At 44.2% G+C, this 14,935-nt stretch overlaps 2 protein-coding genes across 2 annotated transcripts in view; one reads left to right on the top strand and one right to left on the bottom strand.

The window, feature by feature from the left end:
* T265_14489 (hypothetical protein) overlaps nucleotides 1-14,935 on the top strand; it is a gene marked incomplete at both ends in the record, with an annotated part of 81,418 nt that overhangs the window by 24,905 nt on the left and 41,578 nt on the right. The window lies entirely within an intron of this gene.
* T265_08157 (hypothetical protein) overlaps nucleotides 12,863-14,935 on the bottom strand; it is a gene marked incomplete at both ends in the record, with an annotated part of 9,175 nt that continues 7,102 nt past the window's right edge. Inside the window, one exon of the mRNA XM_009173877.1 lies at nucleotides 12,863-12,996. Within this exon, the coding sequence (XP_009172141.1) occupies nucleotides 12,863-12,996 (134 nt within the window). The remainder of the gene's footprint in view (nucleotides 12,997-14,935) is intronic.

Consider the following 14,935-nt stretch of genomic DNA (forward strand, 5'->3'; position numbering starts at 1 on the left):
GAGATTCAATTGAGTCACCCATGAAAACCAAATCGATATGCAAATGAGTGTGTCTTCTGAATTTCTTTCAATTTGGGTTCAAGTAGAACGTATGGCTTACTGGAGAAAAACTTGAAGAATGCGCCCACTTGATGAACCCCAAGAAGCGCGAGACCGGATGTGGGCTGTCGAAGAGTTTTCGAAAACCTTGCAAGTAACTTCTTTTATGGTAACTGCTTTGTTTTATGCCTATCATAAGACATACATCGATCAGGAGATGGCGAACGTCGAGTGCTATTCATAATAGGGTACCGGGAACGTTTGTTTGAACAGATTCATGAAGTCTTTCGGATTCAAAGAAGATGTTTCGTACGTCATTTGGAAGTGATACCCGCACCCGTGACTTCTCACATTCAGCGGTGACCAATGTTTGGTTCACTCGAAACTGAGGTGCTCTAACAATGCATCTATAAACGAGAATCAGTTCTGCTTTACGTATGCGTATACATGTTCTGAAATCAGGACTTTGCAGCCCCTGCGTATACACTCAGCATACTAAGAGTCCGAGAAATGCTGTCCAGCGATATGTTAACCACCAGTGCGCATCTCGGCATCCCATGAAAGAGGTTATTGACCGCTTGTTGTGTTTTACTGATCAAGAGTGGGAGTGACCATGTGCAGACGCGAAATCGAGCTCGTTTCCTTGGTGCACGTTATTCTTGTCCCACTATTTGGTGCTGATCGGCTCATCAAATGATATCTGTTTGGACAGAAGGCTCGCGTGACGTTCGGGATTTCGGTCTTCTTGACAAAACGGATCATCTCTTGTAAGCCACGATAATAGTTGGTAGCAACGTGGAGTAAACAACTAGACGGATGTTTTTTACAGCAAAGTTTGAGTGAGGAAAACGCACTGAATAAAAGAGACGTGTCTTGTTCCAGTCTGGGGTCCCATCGAGAATTTTGTCGAGCAGAAGTCTCACATCGGAAGCTTATCTACAACAGTAGAATTTCGGACCCGCCACTTCACGGACGTTCTGGAACGGACTTTTACGTGCCTCCATCTTTAAAACCAAGTTGTTCACCGACAGATTTTGTTCCTGCCTAGTCACGAGCGCATCAGTGGCATCTTTATTTTCATCTGAAGTGACAGTTGCTACGTACATCAAGCTACTCTGATCGTAATCAGGGGACAGACAACTGGTTCATTCTATTTGTTTGCATTGATCACGTTCTACAACAGCCTACAACGGCACAAACAGAAGCGAACATAAAGTCTTCTTCGTGATCTACTCTGTCCGGGGCTAGAAACAACATCGCGACACTTGGCTACTCCTCCTTCCCAGCAATCCTAAAAATATCCTTCAGAAGTTGTATGAGTTGCCAAACCGATACAGAGTCTCCGTTGCCATAGATACGCTTCTTTGCATTTCCGGAATTCTCGCAGACCTGATTGGCATAGGGGACTGAGAGTTGTTCTACAATTCATTAACGTGATGATGAGACCATTTTTCTTGGATGGTCACATGACATCATCCACATATATTTGTAGTTCCAGCCAGACTTTGGCGTTGACAAAATAGTCAACTGTGCGAAAATCCGCAACACAAGGATTGGGCTACTATTCCACGTCACGAGTCGTGATGGTTCCAGACAAAACTTCTGTACTTTTATTTTGGATGTGTCATTTCAACGCGAGTATCGTGCAGTGGTTTGTGATCCGAGAACGATGTGCTGAAAGGATTAAACAGGACCAACTCTTCACCTGGGTTTCTTACTCGAGAGAGTCGGTAAAAAAACCTTCCATTTGACGTGTTTTTCCCAATCCGGCGTTATACACCAACATTCTCCTGTATGGAAGGCACATTCAGTCACTTTCCCCCGACAGACTTGGTGATCTTTGTGAGGAAATTGGTCAACTCAACAGAGTTTTTTTTTGGGGGGGGAGGGGTTCTCGAAAGCGCCTGCCGTACCATTCAAGTGTAGCGGAAAATCAGTTCTATGCTTCGCAGTCTGGATTACAAGTAAGGTAGTTGGAGCCGAATGACTGTACGGGCTGTTCTGGCTTGGCCACGAGCTCCATATGCCAGTCCACCGAATTTCTCGAAGAGTTCTTTTCGCGCAACCACGTACAGGGTGGAAGAGAGCCAGAGGCGGCCAAACAATGACTTGGCAGCGAAGTATAAAGGTCATTAACAGCCAAATTAGCTGCACTGGCCGTTGATGCTTCCCCGAATGGTGACCCCCAAGACGGGACACATCAGTGGTAAGAGACATTATTAGACATGGTCAGGTCGCGCCCTCAGTGACGATGTGTATCCATTCTATGCCTTCAATGAAGAGACATTATTAGACATGGTCAGGTCGCGCCCTCAGTGACGATGTGTATCCAATCTATTGCCTTCAATGTATAGCTCACTTTCCAATCCCCCCCAACTAAAAGTCTTCTGACAACTCTGTACTTACGCATCAACTATATCAACTACCGCTTCCAATGCGCAGCTATCTACCCCACCTCCTCAAATCATCGGCGAACGAAAGTGCGGCAGTTTTAACCACTGTACGACAAGTATGTGCTTCCAATGCGCAGCTATCTACCCCATGATGATGATCATGATGATGATGATGATGATGAGGATGATATCTGCAGACTACCCTAACGGCCATGGACGAGCTGTCCGTTGTGAGGAACACGAACAGCAAGCTGCACAATAATTGATGACACAGCAGAAGGTAGGAATAGTTGGTGAATCTATCAAAACCAAGTAATCGATAAGTCGTGACGAAACAGTAGTTCTGATGAGAAGACCACAATAATCACAACAGTAAAGTCCTTAGGAATACTCTAAACGGGGATGCCGGTGTTGAAAGTTATGAGTGCCTCGAAGCTGTAACATACCAATCCTGAGATCTCTTTTTTCGGCAAAAAGCTCTAAAAATCTTTGAACATCATGAATCCGAAGCCATGGGTGCAGTAGTAGCCAAATTGCAGAACCGACATTCTTCCGGTTTGACGGTTGGCCGCTGCAGGCGAGGGAAGTGAATGCCCAGTTTGTTCGAAGACCTCGAACCGATTGGTGCAGTTGAGCAAACGGAAAACCATCTCTGTCATTTCGGTTCACTAGATAAGCCCTGGGCCACCTCTCTATTTCTCTCAGCGTTAGCCGATATGTTTACTAATCGAACTTGGAGTTGAATAGGTTTTTATTAGCAAGAATACTTCGTTTCATTTTCAAATTGGGATATCCAACCTGCCTTCCTTCATTTTTGCTCCCCTATCGAAATTTTAATGTACAGGCTATCCCAGGTTTTAGGTATTCATGCCTCAAACTACCGTGCCTGATGTTGAGCTGCTTTCGAAGTTTATTCATATCACACCGTATTACTTATTACTTGGGACGTAGAGGAAAAATCAACAAGCTTTTTGTTTTAGTTCGAAGCGTTTGATCTTCGATTGGACTACTGGTCAATCGCTTGGGTTTTAGAAAACCTGGAAACCTTTCAAGCAAACCAGTTGGCCACTAATCTACCGACAAATTAGGTAGGTGGGTTTATTCAACCATATCCAAGTGTCTTTGTGAAGTACGAAATCAGGCTACTCACAAAGACTAATTGCTTCGTTTTTATCATGGTGTGTTTGGGTTCCAGTGTCCCTCCGTTTGTACACACGCACACACACACAACGTCGCATTATTGCCCAAACGCCGGATAATTGCATATACTTCCTTACGACACAAACGAAAGTATGATTTTTTTCACACCCACACACACCCACATGTAGTTGGCGAATGCAAATGTATAACGCAAGCACCGTTTGTCGATTTTTAAAACAAACTGGGATATAAAGCACTGGGAGCGTATGAACTGGCCGCACGATCTTGCTGGGAAAGTGTGGAACTTTCATGGCTACAATGGGGTCCGGATTTCTAGAATTTGTTGGAAAGATACAGAGCAACCAATATTCGAACTGCCCGCCTGGAATCAGCTGATCAGTTCTCGAAAGCTTCATTGAACTCCACTTGGGTTAGATTGTAGGAGCGGTAATGGCTATAGTCTAAACTAGGCCAAGGTTAAAAATGCCCTAGGATTAATTACCATATCCAAGAAAGAATGAAACAGGCTGTGGTACGTGTCCTCTTCGAGTAAATCGATGTCATCCATAGTGACAGAGTGAGTCTCTTTTGGATGACCTTAGTTGACCAGCGTGAGTTTTGCAAACGGAACAATCCAATTCACGGTTGCTGAAGTGGACTAGAAAACCGATTCACGGTGTGTTGAATACCTTGCTGTTCTCTCTGAGCCCAACAAATTTGCCAGGTTTAATTACGTTTCAGGATGCAGCGATCTACCGATATATGATTATAGCTGCGCAACATCAAGATATGTCTAAGCTCACTCGAGGCCCGATTCGAGAACGTCCGGGAACAAAGAGTGAGATAGGTTTACGTGGCTGAACTACGCAGTTGCCGTTTTTTATCCTTCACGAACTTTGAAGTCGAACAGCAGGAAGTTCGGTCAAAATCGGATGCCTCATTCATGATTAATGGGAGCCTTTGTATTTCCTAATTGTCTCGCTGTATTTCGTGTTGTCCTACCTGAGTAAATCAGGGAGAATGCTGCGGCTTTCCAGAACACTACTCGTATTAAGTAGTAGTATTCGTATGAGTACTCAAGTCCAAATGTATGATCATCGGCCTAGATGTCAGTAGTCCAAATTTCTCAGAAAATCAGACATGTCTAAAAGCCTTTTGTTCACTATGTATTTAGCGAAAATGAAGCACTATTGGTGGAATTCGAGAAGCAAATTGGTAGTAATGTTCCGACCGGAAAAACCACCCTCAAACTGATCCAGACAGTCGTAGTACCGAACACAACTCAAGTGCTACAGACTAATTGGATGAAATATACACGGACTATCCCTTTTCTGCTAGTGAGACAGACAAAGCTGAAAACAAACTATCCAGCAGTCACGTGTAGTGTGCTCAGAAAACGCGTAATCGGCTCTCTCTTCAAGTCACAGCTTTTCCATCAGCCAAGCAAAATTTGTCTGTTTTATGTAACCCTGCGACAAAATCTCCTGCCCTTTTTTTCTCTCAAAGAAATTTATTCCATTTATATGTCGAGTTAGGTTAGCATGTTGGCATGTGCCGCGAAAGCTCGATTTTCGTTTTTTTCTTAGTCTAGCTGTATAGCTCTTAATTTCTCAAATTTGCAGCATCTTGCAAAAACGTCATCTAAATCTGTTCCAAATGACTAACTCTCTAGTTAATAAGTCATCTTCCTTTCGTATGTCAAGTAACCATCACACACTGTGAGAGGGATGGGCCAAAGGCATAGCCGTAATACGTTATCCATAAGGTTGCTGAAAATTTGTCGACAGCCCACGACTGTTTTCTCCCCTCTTAGGGCTCATCAGATAGGCGCAGTCCCCGAGTTTCCGTCAACCTTATGTTCCAAGTGAGACCAAAGTGCACGAAGTTAGCGTGATACACTCATTTGCAAACAAATTTGTTTTTTTCGGGAGACTCACCTGGAACCCAGGTGGATCTCTTTTTAAGCACGAAAAATGAGTGTGCCTGGTGCAGCACATTCAGTTGCTTGGAAACATCACAAACCAAAGATCCAACTGGGTTCCAGGTGAGTCTGTTGAAAACCCATTTAGTTTGCAAATGAATTTGCAAATTTCACCGTAGCCGTTGCATAATGCTATTTTTCAGCTCACTTGGTAGATTAATTTCCTTGTGAGAAATTAGGATTTGAGGAGATTCTAGCGGCCTTGACGCTGCCGCTGGTCCCAAATCTAACCGGTTTCATGTTCCAACCCACGATTTTTATGCGAATTCCGCATATGGCCTGATTTATTTTTTTGACTAAGTTTGTGTTTTTATTTCAAGGCTCTGAAATTTATGAGGCCCGTTGAGTGAATCAAACCAGTTCGTATGACTTATTGGCTATTTTCATACGTGTTCGTGTATATCTGTCAAGAGAAATGCACTCTGAGAGGACACATCACGCTACACAACCCCTGACCCTTGTCAAAAGAAAACTAAAACATGATGAAACAGTCACTGATGAAAAGAATATGGGAATCTTGTGGATCGCCACCTGGGCTCGATATTTTTGGAGCGAATCTTTCTAGCTCAAGTGAAACACCTGGATTTATTTTGCAGTTCACAACTGTAGGCGAAATATCAACACTTTAGGCAACAAATTCTGCCAAACACATTATTTACAAGATTTCTAAAACGTTGCAGGTGTCACTGAAGTGTTGTTTAATCCCTTTTTTTAAGAGCTTCTGTGAAACAGCACACCCAGATATCCCACGTAAGTGGTCATGTTTAGTTAGACAGCTCTCAGTTTCAGTGTCTACTTAACTGAAGTGCAGCCATTTTTCGTTGATGGGTTTTTTTAAAAACCAAAACATTCCCAGTGCTTCGCCTCTTCCCCATCAGTATCGCCTCAGTTAGCATTACGCTTCTGCATTGGGTAATCCTGTAAAAATCACTTTTCTCGCATCCCCATCGCAATAATCAGTCGGGTTTATGGGGTGTAAACTTATGGCATGCAACCAGTGACAATACTACGGTGAGTAAAATTTGAGCAGATTGAAAATAAGCTTACTTTCAGGTTGAATAATTATTCACATTGGAGTGAATACTCCACTCTAGTTTTCAAATTCGAATGATAGATGTCTCGACTGTAAGAGCTTGGGCAATCATTCAGCTCAATCATGCATGAACTTTCTAAACAGCCAATCACTCTCTGAGCTGCCGAATTCTGCAACTACCCAACGCACGATAGTTAGTGTTGGGAGTATTTTTCACGTACGGATTGTGGGTACGCCCAATGCATTGCCGGGTTTGTTTTATTTTTGATGTTTAATTGTTGCCACCTTGGCATCCAATTCTTTAAGCAAAAATTTGTGAAAATTATTGAGCATATAAAAAGTAGTACCGAAAGTTGCTAAATCTACTCGGAAAATGGTTCAGTAAGTAGCAGCGTTGTGAACCTTTTCGCTGGTATGAGATGGACCTACTTGTGAAGCGGATACTAAAAAGGAGGTAAGTGGTATATCACTTGTCAAGTGACAGATTTATCTAAACAATGCACTAATATTCTTAGCTATCGTTGCCACAGACACTACACTTGGTGCATTTTCAAGACCAGGGCGAATTCGTACGGTTTTTTTCATTTAGACGTCTTGTCGATCCCGAAACCCAACTTTTGAATATTCATCCGTAAACTTTTTGAGTGTTGCGACACAAACGTCAACTTGCCTTATCCTGTCCGTCAGTTGTGTTGTGCGAATATGATCACAGAATACTCGAAATCAGAATTCTACATATCGCTGGAGGCACCCTAAAGGCATCTTTCCGCTCCGAAAATTCGCAAAACAGATCCGACAGAGGAACGTCGGGGAGTCAAAAATATGACCGACGAGCTTGAGCCTATCGTTAGGAATACTGACCATTCATGGGGGTCAGTCACCTCTTTCTTGCACGTGTTTTTATCTCCCAAGAATATTTTTGGTATTAAACCTGCACGTTATGTTACGCAGTTATTGATCCTAATTGTCTTGCGGTTGACGCTATCCAATCAGCACCAGCCACCCGCTCAGGTCACGTGAGATGTCCTAAATAACGCACGCAGATTTACGACGGTCTAATTCGTGTATACCGTTGCTTTATCTTGCATTTTTGCCCCTCATGAGAAACGCTAAAATAGTGGATGGTTTCAATCAGTCAAATTTTTCTGACAGATTTCGTCGCAAAGCTTGATTAAATGGACTTCCAACAGTCATGATACTACACCACTTGTAAGTAGTATCTTAATGAAAGAAATATTTCGATATCTTCAATATTCTTCTAGCTGAAACATGGGGAAACCCTGGAGTAGAAAACGGGCTTAAATAAAAATATAAACATTCAGTTGTCTGAGAACATCATAAACGACAGATTCAGCTGGGTTCCGGGTGAGTCTCTCGAAAGAACCAAATTAGTTTGCAGGTGAGTGTATATTCGCTAATTTCGTACAATTTGGTTTCAAGTAGGACATCAGGTTGACGGAAACCCGGGGACTGCGCCTACCTGATGAACCCCAAGAAGTGCGAAACCGGTCGTGGGCTGTCGATGGATTTTCAGCAACCTTATGAGTAGTACATTACAAATATACATGTATCGCGATATTTCAAATATCGTAGCGACTGAAACATGAGGCGGCCTGGTGCAGCACATTCAGTTGCCTTAGAACATCATAAACGACAGATTCAGCTGGGTTCCGGGTGAGTCTCTCGAAAGAACCAAATTAGTTTGCAGATGAGTGTATATTCGCTAAAGTATAAACAAGTTATTCATTCGCGTTTACTATTGAAACTGCCTTAATTTGCAGGTGAGTGTATAACACCATTTCTGCTCGCATGTAGTGTGGGTGACTGCGTGGCGCCTCGGTCATAGGTGAGAACCGTTAGCCAACTGGGCCATGTGATCGATTCTGGTGATTTCCGCGATTTAAGCTAAGTTGTACGACTAGTGGAATTCATCCGCCCCACGAAAATCATCTTTTGTGGACGTAAAAATGGTGTCTCTCACCTCATTGATTACGAGGCTAGTATTATTGGGCTCGTATACTTAATGCCTAGGGGCAGAATTCACATTATCAATATGCTGTGATTAACTGAGAGAGTAAGAATAATTCCCACAGGTTGTGTGACTCTTCTAGTTGCGTAATCGTCACTCGGGGATAGAGACGTGTCCACGTGGTGTGAACTCCGTGATTGATCGAGGCGCGTGGGTACCGGTAATTCCCACGACTGATCAGCCGTTCATTGCCGAAGGGTTTAGTCTTAAACTATTAGCCGAGAGGTTGCAGGTTCTGGTCTCCCCTGGAAGTTGGCTAGGTGATAGATATCACTAAAGACGATGTAGCTGTACAATGGCTCATTTACAGAACGAAATCTCAATTGAATATCACTATTTTCCTGAAACCACAATAGACAGTTCGGACTGTTGACCCAGGTTTCGGTGTGTGTGTGTGTGTGTGTAGGATTATGCCAGTGCAACTTAGAGTGCGTAGGAGCTATTAACCGATTTTAACAGTGTTCCCCTAGCTGAAACCATTCTGTGATTTAAACAACCGACTTTCAGCACTTTTCATACTGTCGTCGAGTGCCTGATTTCTGTCGAAAACAGAAGCGAGCTACGTTCTATGGTTACATAGTTACTCCACCAAAATCCAGGCTTTATTTATATGAGTATCACAGTTTGATTTGATTTGCACAGTCAGCAGTGGCGGTTTTCAGTAAGGCGTGACACTCTCCGCCGATGACCAGTTAGGCCGTTCTTCAGTTAGATAGCACTGTAGGCCATTTGCTAGTGCGCGTTGGCAGACTGTCCGCCACACAGAGTCGTTTTTCATTGGTTAGCCATACATTAACTATTTTTTGCTAGCCTATCAAGTGAAGGCCGTTACAGGTGTTCGAGTTAATCATACGACGATATTTGAAGTGCACGATGAAGGTGAGGGCGATTGAACACCAGTTTCTTTCCACAGGCGCCGATGGACTAATTGAAATGACTGTTTGTTGTAACTTGCTGTACGGTAGTGCAACTCTGTATTGGTCCCTTGGCTTCCTGCTCCGCCCACTATGGTATATCAAAAGTTACGGTAGCTCTACACAGCCCGTTATGGAGACAAAAGGAGAATCTTTGCATCTGTGTTTATAGAGTAATCACAGAGTGTTCCACAAGATTGTGCTAGAATCACCGTGAGGGGGCGAGAAGCGTCCAGTCAAGGATGCTCGACCCGGATTAGCTGGCATTCTGACCAATCAGGGCATGCCTCCGTTTGGTCCGTGTCCTGCACGTGATACATCCGTCCAAATGATGTGATGTTCGGTTATTAGGGATGGCTGGTCTCTTCGGGAAATCAAGCGTCCGCATGTTGTACTGCTGTGTGCCATATCCAGTATCGTTCAAACAGTCGCTTCCACGGTGTTCTGACTTTGGGGAATTGTCACCTACGAGAAAGAAATCTGCTTACAATAATGTTTCTGACCCGGTCGATTAGCCGCACTTAGTCTACCGGCTAGACCTCAGTTACAGTCAGTCGACCTTAGCGCCTTCATGGTGGGCAATCTCAGTGGACTGTGAGTGGAGGTAGTCTTCTTGTCAAATCCACCTGATCTATATGACGGTGCAGGTTACCCAGCTCATTCAGAATTGGGACCGTATATTCGATAGTGATGCACATCGCGGGCTACAGGCTGCTTGTCCGTTCTGACAGTATGACAGAATATGACCTGATCGAAAGAAATCACAGAGTGGAAGATATTCCTAGGTTCTGCCGATGCCACATGCTCTACTGGACTTAACTAGAGACGTAGAAACATACGGCCATAGCCATGATCGTTGGCTTTCAACTGGCCAGTTTCTATCCCCGGCGTCCAAGTGGAGGTTTGGAATTGTAAACACCTCGGATGTTTGTATCAGACTGTCACCAGGACTCTTTCTGATTTTCACTTTGTGCATTTCTTTATAGTAAGAAAAAATGTGAATACCATGAAACAGTTGTATCATATGTGGCCTCCCAATTGTATTACTGTCAGTGATGATTGGTTAGTTGGTGATTTGACCAACTGTGGGACTGACTGAAAGCTATTTGTTCTGAATTCCATACTTGCTGACCAAGTTAACTAATAAAAGTGCTCTTTCTATAGAGGAAAATGTTGGTACCTCAGGTATCGTACATGGTGGTCGTTTGCTTGTTCGCTGAGCTGGGCAATTTGATTGCAAACGTTTCATCTCCAATCGAGGTGACATCATCAGTGCGTTTTTGTGGAGCGTAGTAGTGCGTAGCGGTGGGTTGGTGGTTGTGCACAACCAACAAACCAGCTCAGCGAACAAGCCAACGACCAAAGTGCTCTTTGTTTGGACGTAATACATTACTCATAAGGTTTCCGACAGTCCACGACCAGTTTCCTCTTCTTGGAGCTGATCAGCTAGGCGCAGTCTCCGAGTTTCCGTGAACTTCATGTTCTGGGTTCCCTGCGAAAGTGTACTTTTCTGACAGAGTCAACAACTCCGATGGCTCATTGGAACAAGAAAAACATTTCCTTATGCTTGTATGTAGGTGGGCATACAAACAGCTCGTCCGAACCATGCCTATGAAGATGTTGGATGAGGTTTTAACCAGCACCCTGACCTGTTGGTTTAGCACCTAGAGGTCGACTGGCGATTTGTTGCCCTTTTTATGTCACTGGATGTTTAGATTTCACAGTTGCGTCGTTTTTTCCCGGTACATTTGGACTAACACATAAATGCGAAAAAATCCAGTCCAGCAGCTGTGATCATTTGTGATCAGAACGTGTGAGCGTGCAAGTTCGTTGAGGATGTTCTGAGATTTTCGAATGTTCCCCAGTCAGTCGAGTTTGTTTTCCAGACCACTTGACTGTTGTCAGTCACCGAGAGAGCACATAACAGTGTGAAGAACATCGAAAAACTGCTAATTTCCAAATTAGCGTTCTGTGAGATGGATAAAATGATAGTTTTTATTGTTGTAACTGAATTCATGATCAATGCAGTGTACGCTATGAGGAGCGGTGATCAAAAGGGGCTCCATTAAGTAATAAAACTGGATATAGCGTTTTTGTTCGTTGATATGACGAAAACCCACGGATAGCTGGTTTTGTTGTTTTTGACTCATCAGGTGAGATGATTCATTCTTAGCTTGTACTTCAACATCAATCTGAACCAGTGTGCCGAACAGTACCCAATTGCGAGTAAAGTTGGCGTTGCCGGAGGAATTTAACTGATTCAACATCCTAAAAGTGGTAAAAATTCAACGCCGATCCTAACCAGTCAGATTCCAAACAAATTTCAGCGCATCTGGGCGAAAACAGTGCACACAAAATAGGCTGATGATTGCTCCACGCCGAACAATCGTTTGCCGAAGAGAGTACTGTTTTCCATGCCCAATTCGGAGTGGCGTAAACAGAGAGGTGGCCAACCCTTGACTGGGCGGAGGAGTATGAAGGAGATCACGAAACGCTTGGGTGCTGTCGGTGCTACTCGCCTTCCAGGGTGGGGACCGCGTGATCCTCATTGTGCCTGGTTGGAGACACTACAAGATATAGCTGCAAACCGATGTCAGTGGCGTTCTTGTTGTCAGTTTCTGTCCAGATTGCCTGAGTGAATGTCTGGAGGTGTAGGCACCTCGGAATGATTGTGTTAAGCTAGCACTAAGTCCCTCCCCTCTCTACCTTTACTCTTTTCTTTACAATAAAGCTTTCAAATAAGTCATGGTTGTACGGCAGTGAAGCATCGGTGTTGAACACTGATGTCATTGACTCATCAGGTGAGATGATTCATTCTTAGCTTGTACTTCAACATCAATCTGAACCAGTGTGCCGAACAGTACCCAATTGCGAGTAAAGTTGGCGTTGCCGGAGGAATTTAACTGATTCAACATCCTAAAAGTGGTAAAAATTCAACGCCGATCCTAACCAGTCAGATTCCAAACAAATTTCAGCGCATCTGGGCGAAAACAGTGCACACAAAATAGGCTGATGATTGCTCCACGCCGAACAATCGTTTGCCGAAGAGAGTACTGTTTTCCATGCCCAATTCGGAGTGGCGTAAACAGAGAGGTGGCCAACCCTTGACTGGGCGGAGGAGTATGAAGGAGATCACGAAACGCTTGGGTGCTGTCGGTGCTACTCGCCTTCCAGGGTGGGGACCGCGTGATCCTCATTGTGCCTGGTTGGAGACACTACAAGATATAGCTGCAAACCGATGTCAGTGGCGTTCTTGTTGTCAGTTTCTGTCCAGATTGCCTGAGTGAATGTCTGGAGGTGTAGGCACCTCGGAATGATTGTGTTAAGCTAGCACTAAGTCCCTCCCCTCTCTACCTTTACTCTTTTCTTTACAATAAAGCTTTCAAATAAGTCATGGTTGTACGGCAGTGAAGCATCGGTGTTGAACACTGATGTCATGCTGTCGATGATGATGATGATGCTGCACGCTGTGTTTGAGGGTATACACGTTGGACGTGAATATCAGCCGGTCGAATAGTGTACAACAACCTGAATAGTCCCGGAGACAACACGTAAATGAATATTTTTCAGGCCAAATCACTATTGAAAACCAATAGCCGGCTGCGTTGTAATTCTTGGGTCCTCTTTGAGAACGGTGAACAGTTAGCGACACAGTCCGATGCCTCTTCTTGGCGTCATCCAATTTCCATCTGGAAGATGGGAACCTGTTCTGGGGGTGCATTTGATGCTTCCTACGTAGGTTGTATGGCCCGACAACTGTCGAAACAAACTATAGAACACTGCTCAATATGGTTCATTCTGAGAGATACCACTATTTGTATCCAGAGCTCTATTTCAACCCACCTGTCTTATAGGAGACCCATAATCAATGGCAGCACAGCCTTTCGGATCAGTCATCAGTACCACATTGCCAAAAGGAAATTACTTTGTAAATGAGTGTATTCCACTGATCTCGTGCAATTAGGTTTCAAGTAGAACATAGGGTTGACGGAAACTCGGGGACTGCGCCTACCTGATGAGCCCCAAGAAGGGCGAAACCGGTCGTGGGCTGTCGACGAAGTTTCAGCAACCTTATGAGTAGTGCATTACACATATACCATATAGCATGTTCAAAGTGCTGAGTTCACGTGACCTCGCACATTGACGTCGGTGTCATTCTCTTAACAACTCGGTGTATATCTTAATCAAAGAAAATTCAACTAATTACGTTTTTCTTTTTCGTAAGGAAAATGGTCTCCTCCGTAATGACATTCTTCATCCCTGTGGAGCCTCCTGTGATATCATGATTGGTTTGATAACTCACTCTCTCAACAGATCACATATCTGCAGGATAGCGCAAACGGCGTAATCTGTTGAGTCTTCTGTTGACTCCATCCAAATAGTAAGATCAGCGTTTAGTTGAAAATAAGTCCAACCTAATGTAAGGGAACATGAGAGGCGGCAATTTGGGGACTAGGTCTGTTTGATGAATCCAAGCCCATATCAGACTGTCCAAAATGTCTATCAACCCTAAAGCTAGTATCAGTTCAAGGAAAATGCATCAGTAACTTGAAGCCTGGTGCAGCATTTGCGTACACATTCCGTCGAAAAATATTCCAAGTGAAAAAGTCAGTTGGATCTCTGCAAGCACCCACCTAATATGCAAGTGCTTCCTTCCATACTGCTGTTTGTTCTCATAGGGAGATCACCCTATATGTGGAGCTAATATATGCCGGAGAGGTGAGAAGCACCGGTCATTGTCTTGTTCGCTGAGCCGGGTGCTTTGATTGCGAACAGTTAATCACCAATCAAGGTGAAATCGTCAGTACGTTGTTAGGGTGCGTAGTGGTGTGTAGCGATGGATTGGTGGTTGTGCCAACCTCGACTGTGTCGCCTCGATTGAAGATGAAACGGTTGTGACGAAATCGTCTGGCTCAGCAAACAAGTCAGCGACAGTCTACGCTACCTGTGCTACAAAAATTCCCCTCTATGAGAAGCGCCGTACAGCTCGTTCACCCTTATTGGGAATCATTGGCAGTGCACATCTCGCGAAACTCCAGGTGGTCTCGAGTCCGTGACCTCCCGGTTTGTAGTTTGAACACCCACCCTCAATGGATGAACTGATCACACTCTTGGTTGTACTGGCTGGGTCACGTGCTGCGTATGCTAGTCGACCGACTTCCTTGAAGTGCTGTTTTCGCACAACCACGTAAAGGGTGGAAGAGAACCAGAGGCGGTCAAACGATGACTTGGCAGCAAAGTATAAAAGCCGTTATCAGCAAACTCAGCTGCGCTGGTCATTGCCGTCTTCCTGAATGGGGACCTTGAGACAAGCCTTATCAATGGTTGGAGACATTGTCAGACATGGCCCAGCTGCGCCTTCAATGGCACTCGTGCATCCAAGCTATTGTCTTCAGTGCATAGCTC

Source organism: Opisthorchis viverrini (genome assembly GCF_000715545.1).
Source record: "Opisthorchis viverrini unplaced genomic scaffold opera_v5_204, whole genome shotgun sequence".
In the NCBI taxonomy this organism is placed as follows: domain Eukaryota; kingdom Metazoa; phylum Platyhelminthes; class Trematoda; order Opisthorchiida; family Opisthorchiidae; genus Opisthorchis; species Opisthorchis viverrini.